At 45.4% G+C, this 15,458-nt stretch overlaps 1 protein-coding gene across 15 annotated transcripts in view; it reads right to left on the bottom strand.

Annotated features, from left to right (window-relative positions):
* The window catches only part of LOC116843873 (potassium voltage-gated channel subfamily H member 6), a 114,797-nt gene that overhangs the window by 86,780 nt on the left and 12,559 nt on the right, over positions 1–15,458 (bottom strand). For 14 of the 15 annotated variants that reach the window (XM_032814731.1, XM_032814741.1, XM_032814744.1 and 11 more), the window contains exon 2: positions 5,996–6,226. In XM_032814731.1, coding sequence (XP_032670622.1) covers positions 5,996–6,226 — 231 coding nt within the window. Of the gene's footprint in view, positions 1–309; positions 543–5,995; positions 6,227–15,458 lie in introns of those variants that run through there. The other variant, XM_032814743.1, reaches the window with a different exon arrangement.

The following is a 15,458-nucleotide window of genomic DNA, read 5'->3' as shown; positions in this document are numbered from 1 at the left end:
TACATCTGGTTTATTTTAACCGTGTCCTGCGACGATATATTGCGTTGATCGTCATTATATAGTCGCATCCGGTGTTCAAAGAAATTACACGGTTTAGATAATTTAATAGCGGATCGAGGGACGTCATCATTAAATAACGAAATTATACGTTCGCTATAAATCGCCATGAAAATTCGCGAAGGGAGGGTTCTAATAATTATTTCGAGAGATTAATAGCCGGCACAAAGCGGCGAAAACGGCGGGAAAACGGCAACTACGAAATAGATGGGAAGATGACGCTAATTGTAAGATTAAGTAAATTGAACCTACAATTTCGTGGAGATCTCTCTCCATTCTCGTTCTTCCTCCGGACTCTCCGCGGCGCAGCTCATCGCACACCCTTACTCGCGCCCGTTTCCGGCGGAATTCAGCGAAGCCTCGCATGAACAGACCGGAAATCGATTTCGCGACAGCGGAATCTCTATAGCGGTCCGAGGACGAATGAGTCTCTTGTCAGAGAGCGCGATCGAGCTTACAGCTTCGCCGACGTAATATAAAAGATTCACAAACAGATCCACTATTCGTATCGCGCTGTTTCCTGGGGATTTCGAAATTGCGGTCGCGTCACCGCGACGTGTGTGAAAATTCAACAGGTAATATCAGCGAAAGAATGCGCGCAAGAATCGATTACGTCGCTTGTGCGCGATAATGACGCGCGGCTCAACTTTAACAGACGCTGCATCGAGATCTTCTCTTAAGAAAGAGAGAACAGGAAAGGGCCCCTTCGACATCTCCAATCGTAAGGTACCGCGTGTCTGCGTTCACGACTGAGACGAATAATTTGCGAAACAAGTCACGATCACAAAAATGTTTGCGAAAACATGTAGCTACGTATGTGTAATCAGATGAATTGGTTGCACGTGAAAGCTTGCAACACTGTTCTCCCGGGAGTTTCGAGAAATATATTGATATCAGGTGCGAGTGGTAAATTCCGTAATAGGCCCGACACGGCAACTCCGTGGAGAAATTTTATAGTTCGCGTTGCGGTTCGTTGCGGATTTTCCCGGAGCACGCGACGTGCGAGTTTTATCCCGACGTCGGCATTGACGACGCCGATATCGGAAATAATCCGGAAGTCGGAATTTATTCACCAAACAGGTCAGATAACGCAGCGTCGACGAAATTGCGCATTCGGGTGATCAATACATCGACACCTCCCGGTAAAGCATGGTTCTCCGCAACGACGGTAGAGCGAGATGCATTTTGAAGCTCGAGAAACGCCACTCCAAACATCTTCGTTGAATATACCCGTGAGATCTTACATCGTGAAGGAGAAACGCGTCGTAAAATTGCAAAACAGGGGAATGACGTAACTTCTTTGCATCATGTAGATAATCGCGTTATCACTAGCTGTGTATGCATACGATTCAATTTTTATATTCAAATTTTAACGTAATTTCTTCATAATGGCAACAAAAGAAATAAAAAGCGCTACTCTTAGCGTTCCACGTGCAGCTCGATATCGTTAAGCCGAAAGCCGCAAGTTCGATCAGCGAACCAAAAGTTGCGTTATCTCGCTGATCGTAAACTTGTACCACACGCTTACACGAACGGCGATGTCTCGATTGTCATCGATTGCATTCGCCAATTGCGGTCGCTATTTCGTGGCGGTAATTACTATATTTATCGTACGGCCTCTGCAATTTGATGTACCCTCGTATCCAAGTTACCGCTATGTCTCAGCATCGCGTCCATCTGTTTTACGCGACGGAACTCGCGATGCACCGAAAGCTGCAAGTTCGATCAGCCCGACCGCCGCCGACGCGTCATCGTCACGGTACGTTTGCTTTGCCAACAACGACACTGCGAAGGGGATCACCTACTCTCGCGAGCGAATGAACGGGCCATACACTCAACGAAAGCTCGGCTCGCTGTCGCCGCGGAGACTGCAAGCCCGCGTCTCAGGCGGTGCCGTACGGGCCGCGCCGCGGCCGTTCCCCGGCGAGCTTACGGCCGGAGCTTTCGAAATCGAGGCGAGGCTTGCGGCCTCGGTCCGTGCCGAAGCGCCGATCGACCGACCGACCGACCGACCGACCGACCGACCGGCCATGGCGCGCCTCGAACGCCAGTCGGCGGGTCGTTGTCCTATGACGCCACAGAGAGCTTTGTGGCTCACGCTGAGCTTGCAGCCATCGCCAGCTGCCGATGGCGTTGGATGCCGGTCGGGTGGAGAGGGCTGGAGGGCGCGACGTAGGTAGGCTGTTGATGACGTCACACGTGGTAGACGCCACCGGTGGACCAAACACGCGAGAGGGGGTGAGCGCCTCCGTGATGTCATTGACTAAATGACGCTGCGCTGTTCGGGAGGGGATACCGCGCGAAACGCGGAGTACGACGGAGGAGTAAGAGGAGTAAGAGGTGGAGGTGGAGAAGGAGGCATCGGTGGACGTTTCAGGAACAAGAGAAGGGGGGTGGAATACGAGCACGGGACTATTCTTGGACGCCTCAAAACACCGTCCTCGCGGCCGCTGTTGCGTAACTACGTGAGAGCTTTTCTGAAGGAGGCGCTCGCGAAATGGCTATCGCGGAAGAGGAGAGGGAGACGGGAGAGATCGAGCGAAATGGAGAGAGAAAGAGAGACAGAGAGAGGAGAGAGAGAGAGAGAGAGAGAGAGAAAACGGAGCAAATATCACGAAGACGCAATTATTATCAGTTGATCCGATTTTTTATGCGACTAAGTATCAAGCTGTATTACTAAAAGTTTTCGAATTCGTAAACGACAAAAAATCTGCAGAAATCATGATAAATGCTGTCGTGCGCGCGTTAAATCGCAGTTGTTACTATTATTATCGCATATATCGATCGATCCTCGCAAACTATGATAAGTCAATTTAGCAAACTAGTACTTGCCCGACGAGAAGTTTCTTTGCTGCAGTGAAATCGATTTGTCAGTAATGTCTCTTCACCCCCTGGTAAGTTCACTCCATTAAACGCGAAAGGACTAACGGCTAGTGTTAATGAACGAGTGTTATCGTGACTGTGGCAGGATAACTGATGCATGCTCACTCTTATCTGTCTGTGATCTTCGTAGTCAGAGCCCATTAATCGCTCTTTTAATTTGAATTATAATTTTTTGTCGCGTTACGTCCATCCATAAAAACGAGCTGGTAGACAACTATCAATTATATGCTGTCACAGGTTATATACAATGGCAATTTATCCGATCTCGCGAGCTGTGCGATTTTATTATTGATCTTAATCATCTGCTGTTGGAGGAAAATAAAACTGAATCGTTGAGACATTACGACGAGACGTATTTTTATGTGAATTTATCATCCTTACTTTTAATAACTGGCTTCTATAACAAACTTTTGACATGCCGGAGAACTCCTTAATGTTGACTCCATTCTTTAAAAAATTCTAATTTTAATTCTAATTTTAACTTTTCTCTTTTTCTTTCTTTCTCTCGAGTTTCGCACTATCGATACATATTTCAGCCGTTAAAAGTTCCGCGTAATTAGCTAACTGTAGTCTTGTCTAATGCACGGAGTCGTAGTGTGTTTGAAACTCGACAGACCATTGATTAATTTTCTATGCTCGCAACTGTCGGTAGATAGAGGCGCGCATCCAAGGGCGCGCGTTGTAAAGCTGGCGTTGCGTTAACTCTCACGAAGACGTACGCTTTCCATTGTTTCGCAAATCGATTCTCCAGTGAGCCAGATACGGTTGATGCGAGGGACGATAATAATTCAACGATAGCCGTAATCCATCATACGATTAGCTTTCGCTGTTAGTCTTTTGTTAGCGCGAGAAAAAATTAAAAAAAGGGAGAAAAAAGGGAGAGGAAACGGGGAGAGAAAGACGTGCCTCGCTCGCTGCGGCGCAATACTGTGTGAGAAGGATGGAAATGATAAAAATAACAAGTAACGTGGATAAGAATAGGTTTATAGGCTCAAGTTATCCATGATTGGAAAATTGTCCATATCGGGGCGAACTATTCTTTGCCCTGCTTCGTTCTGCTGGCTCCCGAGAGGCTATCGCGCGCTTTCCTTCGGCTTGCGAAGTGGCCATCAACGTCACATGACGCGTGCTCCAGGAAGAGCGGGAGTTTGTTGTTTCAACAAAGGGTGGAATCACTGTGCCGCGTAACTATCCGTGAATCTCCTACGCTAACACTCGCAGTGTTTTGCTCCGGGAAGTGGCTGCAGGTGTTCGTGGCGCGCTCTCCGCATGTCGCTCCATCGACACTCCTAGGTTTCCGCGTAGCGAGGTTTAATTAAGCCCCTTAATTAACGTGCCGGGCGTCTCACGACGGAGCAAAGTGCCCGTCCATCTCGAGAGAACTAAGAAAAGGGGTAAAGCGAGCGAACTTTTTGTTCCGCCGCAGCGTCGAGCCGAGTGGCGTCGAGCCGAGTGGCGCCGAGTCGAGGTAGGAACAAGAGAGAGAGCGAGAGTGAGAATTCGTTGTGAATGTATTCCTGCGTGTTGCAGTGTCACGACAGCTTTTAACTCAACTAACAGTCACAATTATGCGCATTGTTGCCTGATCTCGGAGGAAACATTATAATACGTGTCACTTCACTCTGTATGTACTTGGAGATATGTACTTGAAGATTACAACTTTACCATTGCACTCATGTATCGTATATATCGTTCGGGGAGATAAACCGAAATGTAACCATTAATTCGGTTTTGACAGATGAAGTTAAGTTTATATAAGTGGTATTTATGTTGTAACGTCGCCCGAAAAATCCAGGAAGTTAGGCTGGCTGCACGTGTCTATATAAACCCTAACCTAGGTAGGAGGTTCCGCACTATGACTATGATAAATTATACAGTAGTGACTATTGATTTCACCGCGGGGCTAAGGTCAGACACTACGGCAAAATCGAGTTCGAAGTAACCACTGGCCTGCGAACAAATTCAATCTTCCTGCTCCAAATAACCGAGCCCCTGTTACATCCGCCTTACATCTGAGAAAGCCACGTCTCGCTTCGTTCCAAGGGAACGAGATCTTAGTCGGAGTGTCTAATCGATTTGGCGTAATCGTGAAGTGTTGGCGCGCAAATCAAGACGGAGTGCTACGTTGAAAAATCCATCGAATCTAAGTTAGGAAATAAAGAACGCCCGGCCGTGAAATGCAAACGATATTTTTTTTACATCAAACCCGGCAATTTACACGCTTAACTGGATGTTGCACGTTCTCGTGGAAATCCCACGACATCTGTTTCGGAGGAAACGCGGAGAACGCAGAAGATGGCTGGTGCATACTGCTACGTTCGCGCGACTTTGCTGCTAACGTCCAATAAATCTCTACCTGCGACAACGCGTTATATTGATTTATTTCCGCCGGCAATAACCGTAAAGTTAGCGCGGCGCGACACCTCGCGCGGATGTTTATCTCGCACGCCTGCTCCAGGCCGGAAACAACGACATTCGCGTGAACCGTGCGCGCGGTGGAAGCAAAAAATATTTTTCACCTTCTCAGAGAAGCATCCTTAAGACGGCAACAAAATCCGGGAATATCCGGATTTCGTGCGAATCACTCTCTTTCCTAAGCTATCTTTAGTGCGCAATACGTGCGCTCCTAGCTTTCATGTACACACAGACACGTACAAGGACGAGAATATAACGACGTACGACCCACTGCGAACTCATCACGATGCGCCGCACGTATGACATACGCATATCTAAACAGTCATAGACCGGCAATTGAAAAGTTGAAAAGTGACCCGTATATTTTTACACTTCGGATTTATGTATCTTACGTTATTACAAAGTCTATCCCGCAAACTTAATATTTTACTATATCGTGCAACTTTAGAAGCTATCAATTCAAGTCGTCTCTGCTCTTAACTTTTCCAAATTATGTTGGTTTTTACATAACTCGCGACTTTAGACTGTCAACTAGCTTACGTCAACGTCATCATGCATATACGTGGCGCACAATGCGAGCGGTCGTGCGACAGGAATCCGCGACTGCGCGCAAAGGATAGTTAAGAAAGACAACACTGACCATCTTTCCTGTAGTATAGGATCTCGAAATGCTTTTCGGCGCCGGCGGCGAGGGCGTCTCGAAGGGCCGCGACCGCGTGCGGCGACGTCATTGGTCCATGGAGGAAGTCGCAGACCGCCGGCCTCTGCATCACTTCCGCCCTTGAGAAGCCCGTCAGCCGGCAGAAACCGTCCGAGCAGTAAATAATGTGGCATAGTCCCTGCTGCGAGTTCGCCACTAAAAAGCTTCGACCTGAAAGCAAGAGAGCGAAGAAGCTGATGAGATTAAAGAGGAACGATTCGCGCGCAAAGTTCCTCGGAAGCGCGCCTCGCAACCGACAGCTTTTGACATACGACGCGACGACGGATTTGTTTTTTCAAGGCGATTCTCTTAGAGCGAAACGGGAAGGAGAGGAGTCGGCGATATTTCGGTCCTAATAATGGCCGCGGCCGCACAGTGGCATCGTTAAATCCGCCGTGTCTCTTCAGTAACTCATTAAGATACGCAGCCGCGAATGTATTCTCGGAGTGCCTAAAATTAACGATTCGCCGTAAGCCTATACAAGATGGACGCTTCGCTCGTTAACAATAATCCGGGAGAGCGTTCTGGCATTTATATTTACCCCCAATGGCTCGCTCGTGAGTGGACATGACACGTCGCCCGGTCTGTTCTATCGAGCGCGAATAATGGTAGTTATCCCGACGCTGTGCCATATGAGAAGTATACGCTTCAGGTCACGACACACAATACAGTATGAATAAAGTGTGTCCGATCCAGTTGGGAGCCGGATTTCAGGCGTCTTAACCAGCGACGCCGGCGACTCGAAGATCCGCACGTTTGTCGCCGTGACCGAGCGTCGCGGCGAGGCGCGACGGACGGAATCGCCGGATCCGGCGTTCCCCGCTCTCGGCCGTCGCGACCTTCGTCCTAAATTCGGCGACAGCCCAAAAGTGCACACCATAAAATATTTCCGGCCATTAAGGTCGTCTGCCACGCGACCGTCGCGAGCCTCCGGCTTAATTCGAGACGGGTTGCCTCTCCTCAGCCGCGTTTTACACGCGCTTCGTCAAGCGGACGCGAATTATCCGCCACTCGATATACGCCGAGAGAACGACTGGGATCTCCGCGTCTTTCAACCCCCGCAAAATGACCGGCTTTATTTCCTGTTGACAAACCTGAGCGCGGCGCGTCAGCCACCGCTGAAGTTGTAGTCGTAGTCTTCGTGCTCATCGCCCCCGCCGGTCATTCCGGGAATTTATATTGAATGCATGTGACTCACTCGCCACCAGTTATGCGAAGCTTCGCAAATGACTTTCTACATGGAAACGTATCACGTTCGCGGCACAATAACGCGAGAAACGACGACTCACGGATACACGAGGCTGAAAGAGGTAGCGCGGGCTGAAAGCTCCTCGAATCTTGAATTCTATTTCTCGCGCACGTGCGAGTGCACTTCTTTTCATTTCGGCTCGATATAAGATCCCTAATGACTCGACATTTTTACAGATTTTAATTAAGAAGGAAGCGAACGGACGGCTATGTGCCACGTGGAACTTTCCATCGTACGGATCGAGCACGGCTGTGAAAGCGCGAGAGATATGATTCGCTGATACACGCGCCAAAAAGTCGCAAGCGCGCAGCGTGACCCTTCGGAGGCGAGAGTTCTATTTTTGAGACGATAAACATTCTTCTCGCGCGAAAATTTGCCGCAATGCGACGCAATTCACGCAATCGTTGCGCACCGTTGCGAACGCGTTTTCGCACGGGAAATTAATTGCAGACGCTTCGCGGACTCGACATGGGTTTCACGCGGACGGCGGACATTCGCGCTCGCCGAATATTTCGGCGGGCTTAGCGCGCGATCGAGATATTAATACGCGCCGCGACCATTTTCAAGTGCATTTCAAGTCTGGCGTTATGGCGCACCAGAATCCAACAGAAATGTCAGTCGCGCCAAGCGTCGAACTGCTTTGCGTGCCACGGGCGCCGTCGCGCCGGTGCGCCCTCATATTCCCCCGTGTTACGTACCTGAGCATTCTGCGAAGGACAATCGGGTTTAATGAAGCTGAAATTGAAAATACGACGGTACGCGCGGCACGCGGCCCGTGTAAGTTAATCAACGTCGCCGGATGTCCGGAACAACATCTCCTTGCATATTGCGTGACTCGATTCCTTCGCCGTACTGTTGCGACTATGCGGATTACGTCTTATTGAATTACTTCGGAGATCGACTCGGCGCGATTTTTGCCACAACCACAAGTCTTTTTCGTGATCTTGGACGCACAAAGTAGTCGATCATAAGGCTTGTAGACGCACTTGTAGCTGATCTCGCCTCGTGTAATTGTAATAACTTATAGTTTCCATTACTATTATTATTATTAAGCGTCCTGCGAGCGTCTATTGGTCGTCCTTCACCGCGTGAGATCCCGTCAATGAGTGTGCAATTAACGCGAGCAAAGCTCAAGAGAGTTAAGCTGAGGAGAGTTGAGTTGAGGTCGAGGTTAGAGTTGAGAATTGAGAGAAGAGAGAGAGAGCCCTTTTAGGGCCGTAAGACTGAGATAGAGTGCGAAAGTAGTCAAGACACGCGACGCGAGTGAATCGTAGAGTTTTCTTGTTTTTCTCGAGAGTATATTCGACTACTCTTACTTATTAATAAATATCCATCAACGTTACACCAATACGTTGTTCGGTAAACGATCCTATGCAAAAAAAAATTAAATACAATACCTATGCAAAAAAAAAATTAAAAAAGAAAATGGAAACTAAAATAACCCTCGTAATCGTATGTGCGTATTCACTGAGAGAAAAATATAGTTGATTTCGGCGTCAACTATACTTTTTTGTGATTTTAACCAGAAAAATAATTAGAAGAACCATCTTTCTAATAACACTTACTAAAATAATGGTTCTTCTAATTATTTTTGTGGTTAAAATCACAAAAGCGTATAGTTGACGCCAAAGGCAACTATATTTTTCTCAGTGTACGGGGCACTAAAAGCTGCCTTAATCACCCATTATTTTTTATCATCGATCTCGTGATTTTGAGAGGGCGGGAAAGGCGATTCTAATGAAACATTTTATCGCAATAATTAAGTCGAATTACACAAGTCGCCTTCTAATAGCGGGCGCGGTGTATCGATTACGAGACCGTAGTTTTCACGAGGTCGTCCACGATTAAAGATACCCCGAACGGATTAATTATTACACGCCGTCGTGCCGCTTTTCGCATCGATTGTCCATATTTCGTTCTTCCTGACATGGCGGCAGATGATAAAACTAATTAATATTACGAAGCGTTTGGAATGCGATCATTGTGAATATTGCGTGACTAGGTCCTCTTAACCGATGCCTGTGCGAGATACGACACGGTATTACGTTACACCAAAACGCTACTCGACGTGTAATTTTGATTTCATGCCGCTCAAGAAATTCCTCGATAATTGTTACACGTTATCAACATCTCTTAATTGAAGTCCACCTGGACGGATTGATTTTTAATGACATATCCTTATAGGTACAGGATATCGCTGTGCTCTCTCTCCGCAGGAATTATATGATTATCCTGCACGCTGACATTAGAGGAGCGGTGTGGTACTGCTTCTGGATTTTCTACGCGATAATTTTATAACGGATCCACTTTGCTTTCATTTATTCGATTATAATTTGAGGCGAGTGCACACCGGAATAGCCTGTCGAGAGTGTGATCTGGATAAAGAATTTATCCGACGATCGTTCGTTAGCCGGGAAGAATGTTGAAACAACACTTGACGCAGCACCTTCTGCGTGCGGCACTTTAATCATGATTAATACTGTACCCCGCGCGCGCTCTTCGGCCCCAACTAGCGAGGAGCCATTGCTCGCTGTCACGGACTAGATTAATTACTAACATTTTTCTATCTGCATAACGCGACGGAACCGCGATGGCGAGCGTAAAGTTCGCGGTTGCGGCCGTTTTATCAAAGCGCGGTGGCGTCTTAAGTTTAAGCCTCAGGAGGCGCGGCGCATGAGCTGTTTTCTTCCTTCCTTTCTTTTTTTTTCGTAAACAACGGTTAATTCCGGTCGAGATAATTCTTCGTCTCTCCTAATTAAAAATATTTTAAAAAGTGTAGCATTCTAATTTATATATTCGCGCAGCCACGAATGTAGAACAAAAATGTGGGAAATAAAAAAAATATATCGCGACGATAAAGTTTAACAAGGCTTGTCCTAAAAAATCTAGAACGCAGCGACCCGCTTTATATCGTTCCAAGCATCGTTTTCTCTCTCTCTTTCTTTCTCTCTCTCTCTCTCTCTCTTTCTCCCTCCTTCCCTCTCTCTTTCTTTCTTTCTCTCTCGTTATAGCCGACATTATCATTCACGTAAATGCGCTCCGATGCGCGCAAGTTGTACACTTCACTCCGTGTTCACCAGTACTTGTACTTTTAAATTCACGTAGATGCAATTAAAACACTTTGCGAGAAGTAAATTATGTTCGCCGTTACAAATACAACGTCGGTGAGCTCTGTATTATTATCATTAACGGAAATATACTCGTGTAGTTTCCTATGCATTTTGCCGAGCACGGTAACTTCAATTTTTATTCCCGGCTCGAGTAACACTTCTCTTCCTCCCTTCGACCCTCGTTTCGCTGCTTATGGGAATCGAAACAACGTGGAAAACTCATGGCGCAATAAAATCGTCGCGATAACCCCGTGGAAATTCTCGCGAGACGAAAATCGCCTCGATAGCTCGATCTGCAGGAGAGGAGTAAGCGCGAGCAGGCTCTGCGAAGGTTGGAGAAAAAGGGAGGAGGATAGAAAGAAATACGAAAGTCAAGGCGTAAACGAAGATCATCTAAGCTTAGGATCTCTTTTTAACGCGGCTCATCGCCGCAAGTTTATCGGCTGTAGACTAGAAATAGAATTTGCGCAAACTTCCCATCGAACGACACGTTAGCCGTGGCAAGACCTGTGGCCCTTTGCCAAGGATGTCACTTAACAACGAGAATTACTTGTCGATCGCGCTCCTTCGATACCGCTGACCGCTCGAGTTCTTATCTTTTTCTAACCGATAACTTAATCGTGAATGACAATCGTATTATTGCGCAGAAAATTCCGCTTTCGTGATGTTATATTCTTCCATCACATTTTCCTATTAGATTTTGAAATTAGACTTACCCGCACGTAATCGCGATACCGATATTTTTTGAGGCACTACCCGAAATTTCGGTTCTGTGTAACATTAATCCTGTTTTGATTAATCCATTAACCACCGTTGAACTTGGAGAATCAATGGAGAATCTTAAGATATAACACTAGACAGACTATTGTTTTAGCAATACAACGGCGTATTATATACAGTTGCGTGTTACGGAAAAATACGAGACACACGAGAATAACAAAGCAGAGTACAAAAATAACAAGCCATTCCCCCTCTATTGCTATCCCATCATTAAACGACCAAGAGATCACAACAATCAACACTCCAAATATTCGGACATTCGAGGAGGTCAAAGTGTGAAGCTATCAAATTGTCAACACGGTATGTTGTGTACGCGATATGTATCGAAAGCATTGTTCGCGCGTGTTACATTCGACAATTGTCGTTGGAATAGATTAAATCTAGATTATTAACATAATCGGATATTAAGTCATTCTTACACAAATGCATTTCATTCACTCAGTGAGAAACATAGGAATGGCAACTATACGAATTTAGCTTGTAGAATCGTAATATATTTAGTTCAATAAACAATTTATTGTTTGTTAGTTGTTGCAACTAAAACTTTAGATGAAATAACTATAAAATAGTTTATTAAGCTATATACATTAATTCTACATATGAAACTCGTATAGTTGTAAGGTGATCAGACGTCCCGATTTTTCACCTTTTGTCCCGAATTTTTTCGAGTACTATTCGGGACACCGATTTGTCATCATTTTCAATGATTGTCAAATAATGTTCGGATCTTTTTATTATCTCCCTCCCCCCGCTTCACACATTTATGAAGTGTCCCGAATTCAGGGCTGGGAAATCTGGTCACCTTACATATACCGCAAGGAGAAACGAGAAGATTACTTACAAACGACGTCTTTACAATACGTCCCGGCGATCGCACATCGCTATTCTCGATATTCCCGATACTTATTTCCGCGCGAGACTTACTTTCGACGGGTTAAAGACGCGTAAAATGCGGAGCGATGTCAATCAATGTATCCACGGCGGTTGCTCGATGCAGAAAGATCGAGAATCAACATGGTCGCGATTGTTGAATCGCGCTGAAAATATACGCCAATATATGAACGACGCCGCGGCCGAAAAGAATGCGCTCTATGACTTCTCTCTCCGTATCTCTTTTCCTAACAAACTGACGCAACCGCCCTCTCTTTTTCTCTGATTATCGCATTTCTAATTCCCGTTCAATAAATCCGACGATCACCAAATTCTATTGCTACTTGTGCGAGTCGATGTTTTTAGCAAATGTAAGGGACATCGGCATGACACGTCGCGACAAGCACCGGCCGCATATACCGCGAGGAGAAATGAGAAGATTACTTACAAATAACGTCTTCACGATACGCCCCAGCAATCGCTATTCTCGACACTCCCGCGACTTATTAACGCGCGAGACTCACTTTGGACGGATAAAAGACGCGAGAAACGCGGAGCGATGTGGATCGATGTGTGCCCATGGCTGCTGCTTGGCGCGAAAAGATCGAGCATTTCGCGCGATTCATTACCAACGCCTAGATTGAACAACCACGATGACAACCTCGTAGTGCGAAACGAATGCGATTAGTCTAGAATGGTTAGTAACTCGAGCAAGTGGTTAAGGCATCCGCCGTACAGATCGCGTCGTTGTAGACCTCGTTCGCATCACTGGCGTGTTCTTACATTCATGCACTTTTGACATTTTCGGCGCGCTAAATGAACTTTTGGTGTACGTGATTGACAGCGCGCGCGTCTGCAATCTTTTCATGCCGTGCAATTGAACACAAGCTCAGTATTCCATACGTCTTTCGTTTGTATCCTGTGAATCTCCTGCGGAAATAAGTATTAGAGTGCCGAAAACAACAACGTGCGATCGTCAGATAGAGTCGTAAGTACATTATTACAGAGTAATCTCCTCTCTTCTCGATACATACAGCTAAGGTGACTAGACGTCCCGATTTTTCACCATTTGTCCCGAATTTTTTTGAGTGCTATTCGGGACACCGATTTGTCATCATTTTCAATGATTGTCAAATAATTTTCGGATCTTTTTATCCCTCCGTCTCCGCTTCACACATTTATGAAGTGTCCCAAATTCAGGGCTAGGAAACCTGGTCACCTTAATAGTTGTCATTATGTCTTTTTTTCTGAACTGTCTCAACAAAGCAAAGGTAAATATCTATTTATAATATCAAAAGACAGAAGCTTGTATAATGTTGCATCACGAGAGATTCTCTATATCTCTTCTTCAAATCTGATAAGATTTACAAGATCAATGTAGAACCGAAATTTCGATTCTCGGATAGTGATTAAACGTGTGAAAATTTTGACAATTTAAATATGAGTAGTGTTAATAGAAAATGCGCAATTAAATTTTTCCTTTGAAAACTAGAAGAGATGTTATTGCAAAAATGAAACATTAGGTCGATCAAAAATACCGTTAGTGTTGATTAGAGAAGTAACGTTAAATATTTATCGAGGAAAATTTAAATAGCGCGGTCATGTGAGCCCGAGTGTTTTCTAAAGGCGTGAGCACAGCACATGTTTTCACGGAGACGAACGAGTGACCGATCGTACCTTCGCGTTTTTCTTTCATGACGTTACTCATCGTTGTGTTTTGCCCACGAGGGGACACCAGTGAAGAATGCAGTCCGCCTTCGTTGCCAAGAACGCATTTACGCTGTACTCACGGCACAGAAGAAAATAGAAGTTCTACGAGAGAACGGCGACTTTAAGATCCGCGAGATGTTAACCCAAGCCGTCGACGGAATATTTCGAAGCGTATACGTCATTAGACGAGACACGCGAAATTATCTTGCAGTTTAACGAAGATGGCGGATATGTGTCGGTGTTAATCGCGTTTGCAGCGCGCGCGTAATCTCGACAGCGTCGATTTAAATCAAAATGACGACCAACATCTATCGATGGATTTTAATCCGGTAATTGACACCTTTATCGTCGAAACATCGTCGATACCTCGCCGGCCGTGTACACAAGATTGATTCAAGACCACAAGCCGAACATGTGATTTCGTTTTACGCGGAAACCGGTTTATTTTGATCCCGCGGAGAATCTCGCGAACACCATCGAGACCACGCACGAAACAACATCGATACGGCCGTGTATTAAGCCGCCGACTTTTGTCCAAGGAAAATAACCCGGCGGGATGTTCCGATAAAAAAGAAACGCAGATGCGTCTATCGCGTGACGTTAAGCGTTCAGATTATGACCTACATTAGCGATTCCCGAAGTGCGTATCCCATATAAAGAATCCCATATAAAGAACGAGCGATTCGAGGAAAATCGAATCGCGACGAGAAATAATAAACCTGTCCGCGTGATCTCTCGTGCACACACATTTACATGGAAATTCGAAATTGCACGCGAGTCGCGGAGTGCGCGATAATTAAGGCTCTCCCAAGCGATTTGACCGCATCAAAGTCACCGTGACAGATGAGTCGCAGGGTTGTTTCTGGTAAGTGCAAGTTCGCGAATTCAGCAGCGTATTCTGAATAATTTACGAAATTATATATTGGAAATCTTTGCGTGCGCTTTTGAGATGTACGAATGAGACAAGAGTGATATTCACACAAAAGTGTAATTGACATAACATTCCTTCGTAAAAACAGAAAATTCTCGTACACTGAGAAAAATTTCTGGTAATAATTATCCAGCCTGTTATATTAATTTATAATAATTACTACATTTAGTGAAATAGTATCAACTAAATATAAGAGGTGAATATTACTATATAAAAGTTAATGTTACTAACAATTTTGTAATTATTACCAAACATTGGTAACATTTATCATTATTGGTTACTATTTACCAAATAGTATGGTAAAACGCATTTGGTAAGTATTACCAAACTTTTTTTTTTAGTGTATCCGACATGACATTTCGATCGCGTTACTCCTAGTCAAACTTTATCATCGTTTATGAAATATAATTATTTGTTTTTAGATTATGAAGACTCTTAACGAAAGAGAAAGTATGTCACACCACAAATGGCTCTCGAGATAAATGCTGACAGATGTCATTTAACGGTCGACGCCTCTTTGCACCGAGAGCGAGAGAATTGTAATTTTGACGCCTGCAAAGGAAACTGCGCGAAATGTAAATATTGCTACGCCGCTGAATGCGTGCAGGCGCATTCGTCTCGCACTAACGCAATCTTCAAAGCGGTTGCATCCCGCTGGCAAAGGGAAACATGGCGAAATTAATGATCTCTTCCACGCCTCTCGTACGATCGAGCAAAATAAATAACTGCGATCCGTCTGTGAGAGAGACAGGG

Source organism: Odontomachus brunneus, unplaced genomic scaffold, assembly GCF_010583005.1.
Source record: "Odontomachus brunneus isolate Ranch 3 - 2012 unplaced genomic scaffold, Obru_v1 Obru_scaffold_036, whole genome shotgun sequence".
NCBI lineage: Eukaryota > Metazoa > Arthropoda > Insecta > Hymenoptera > Formicidae > Odontomachus > Odontomachus brunneus.
Note: the sequence above shows the minus strand (reverse complement) of the source record. Positions and strands in the feature narration are given on the sequence as shown.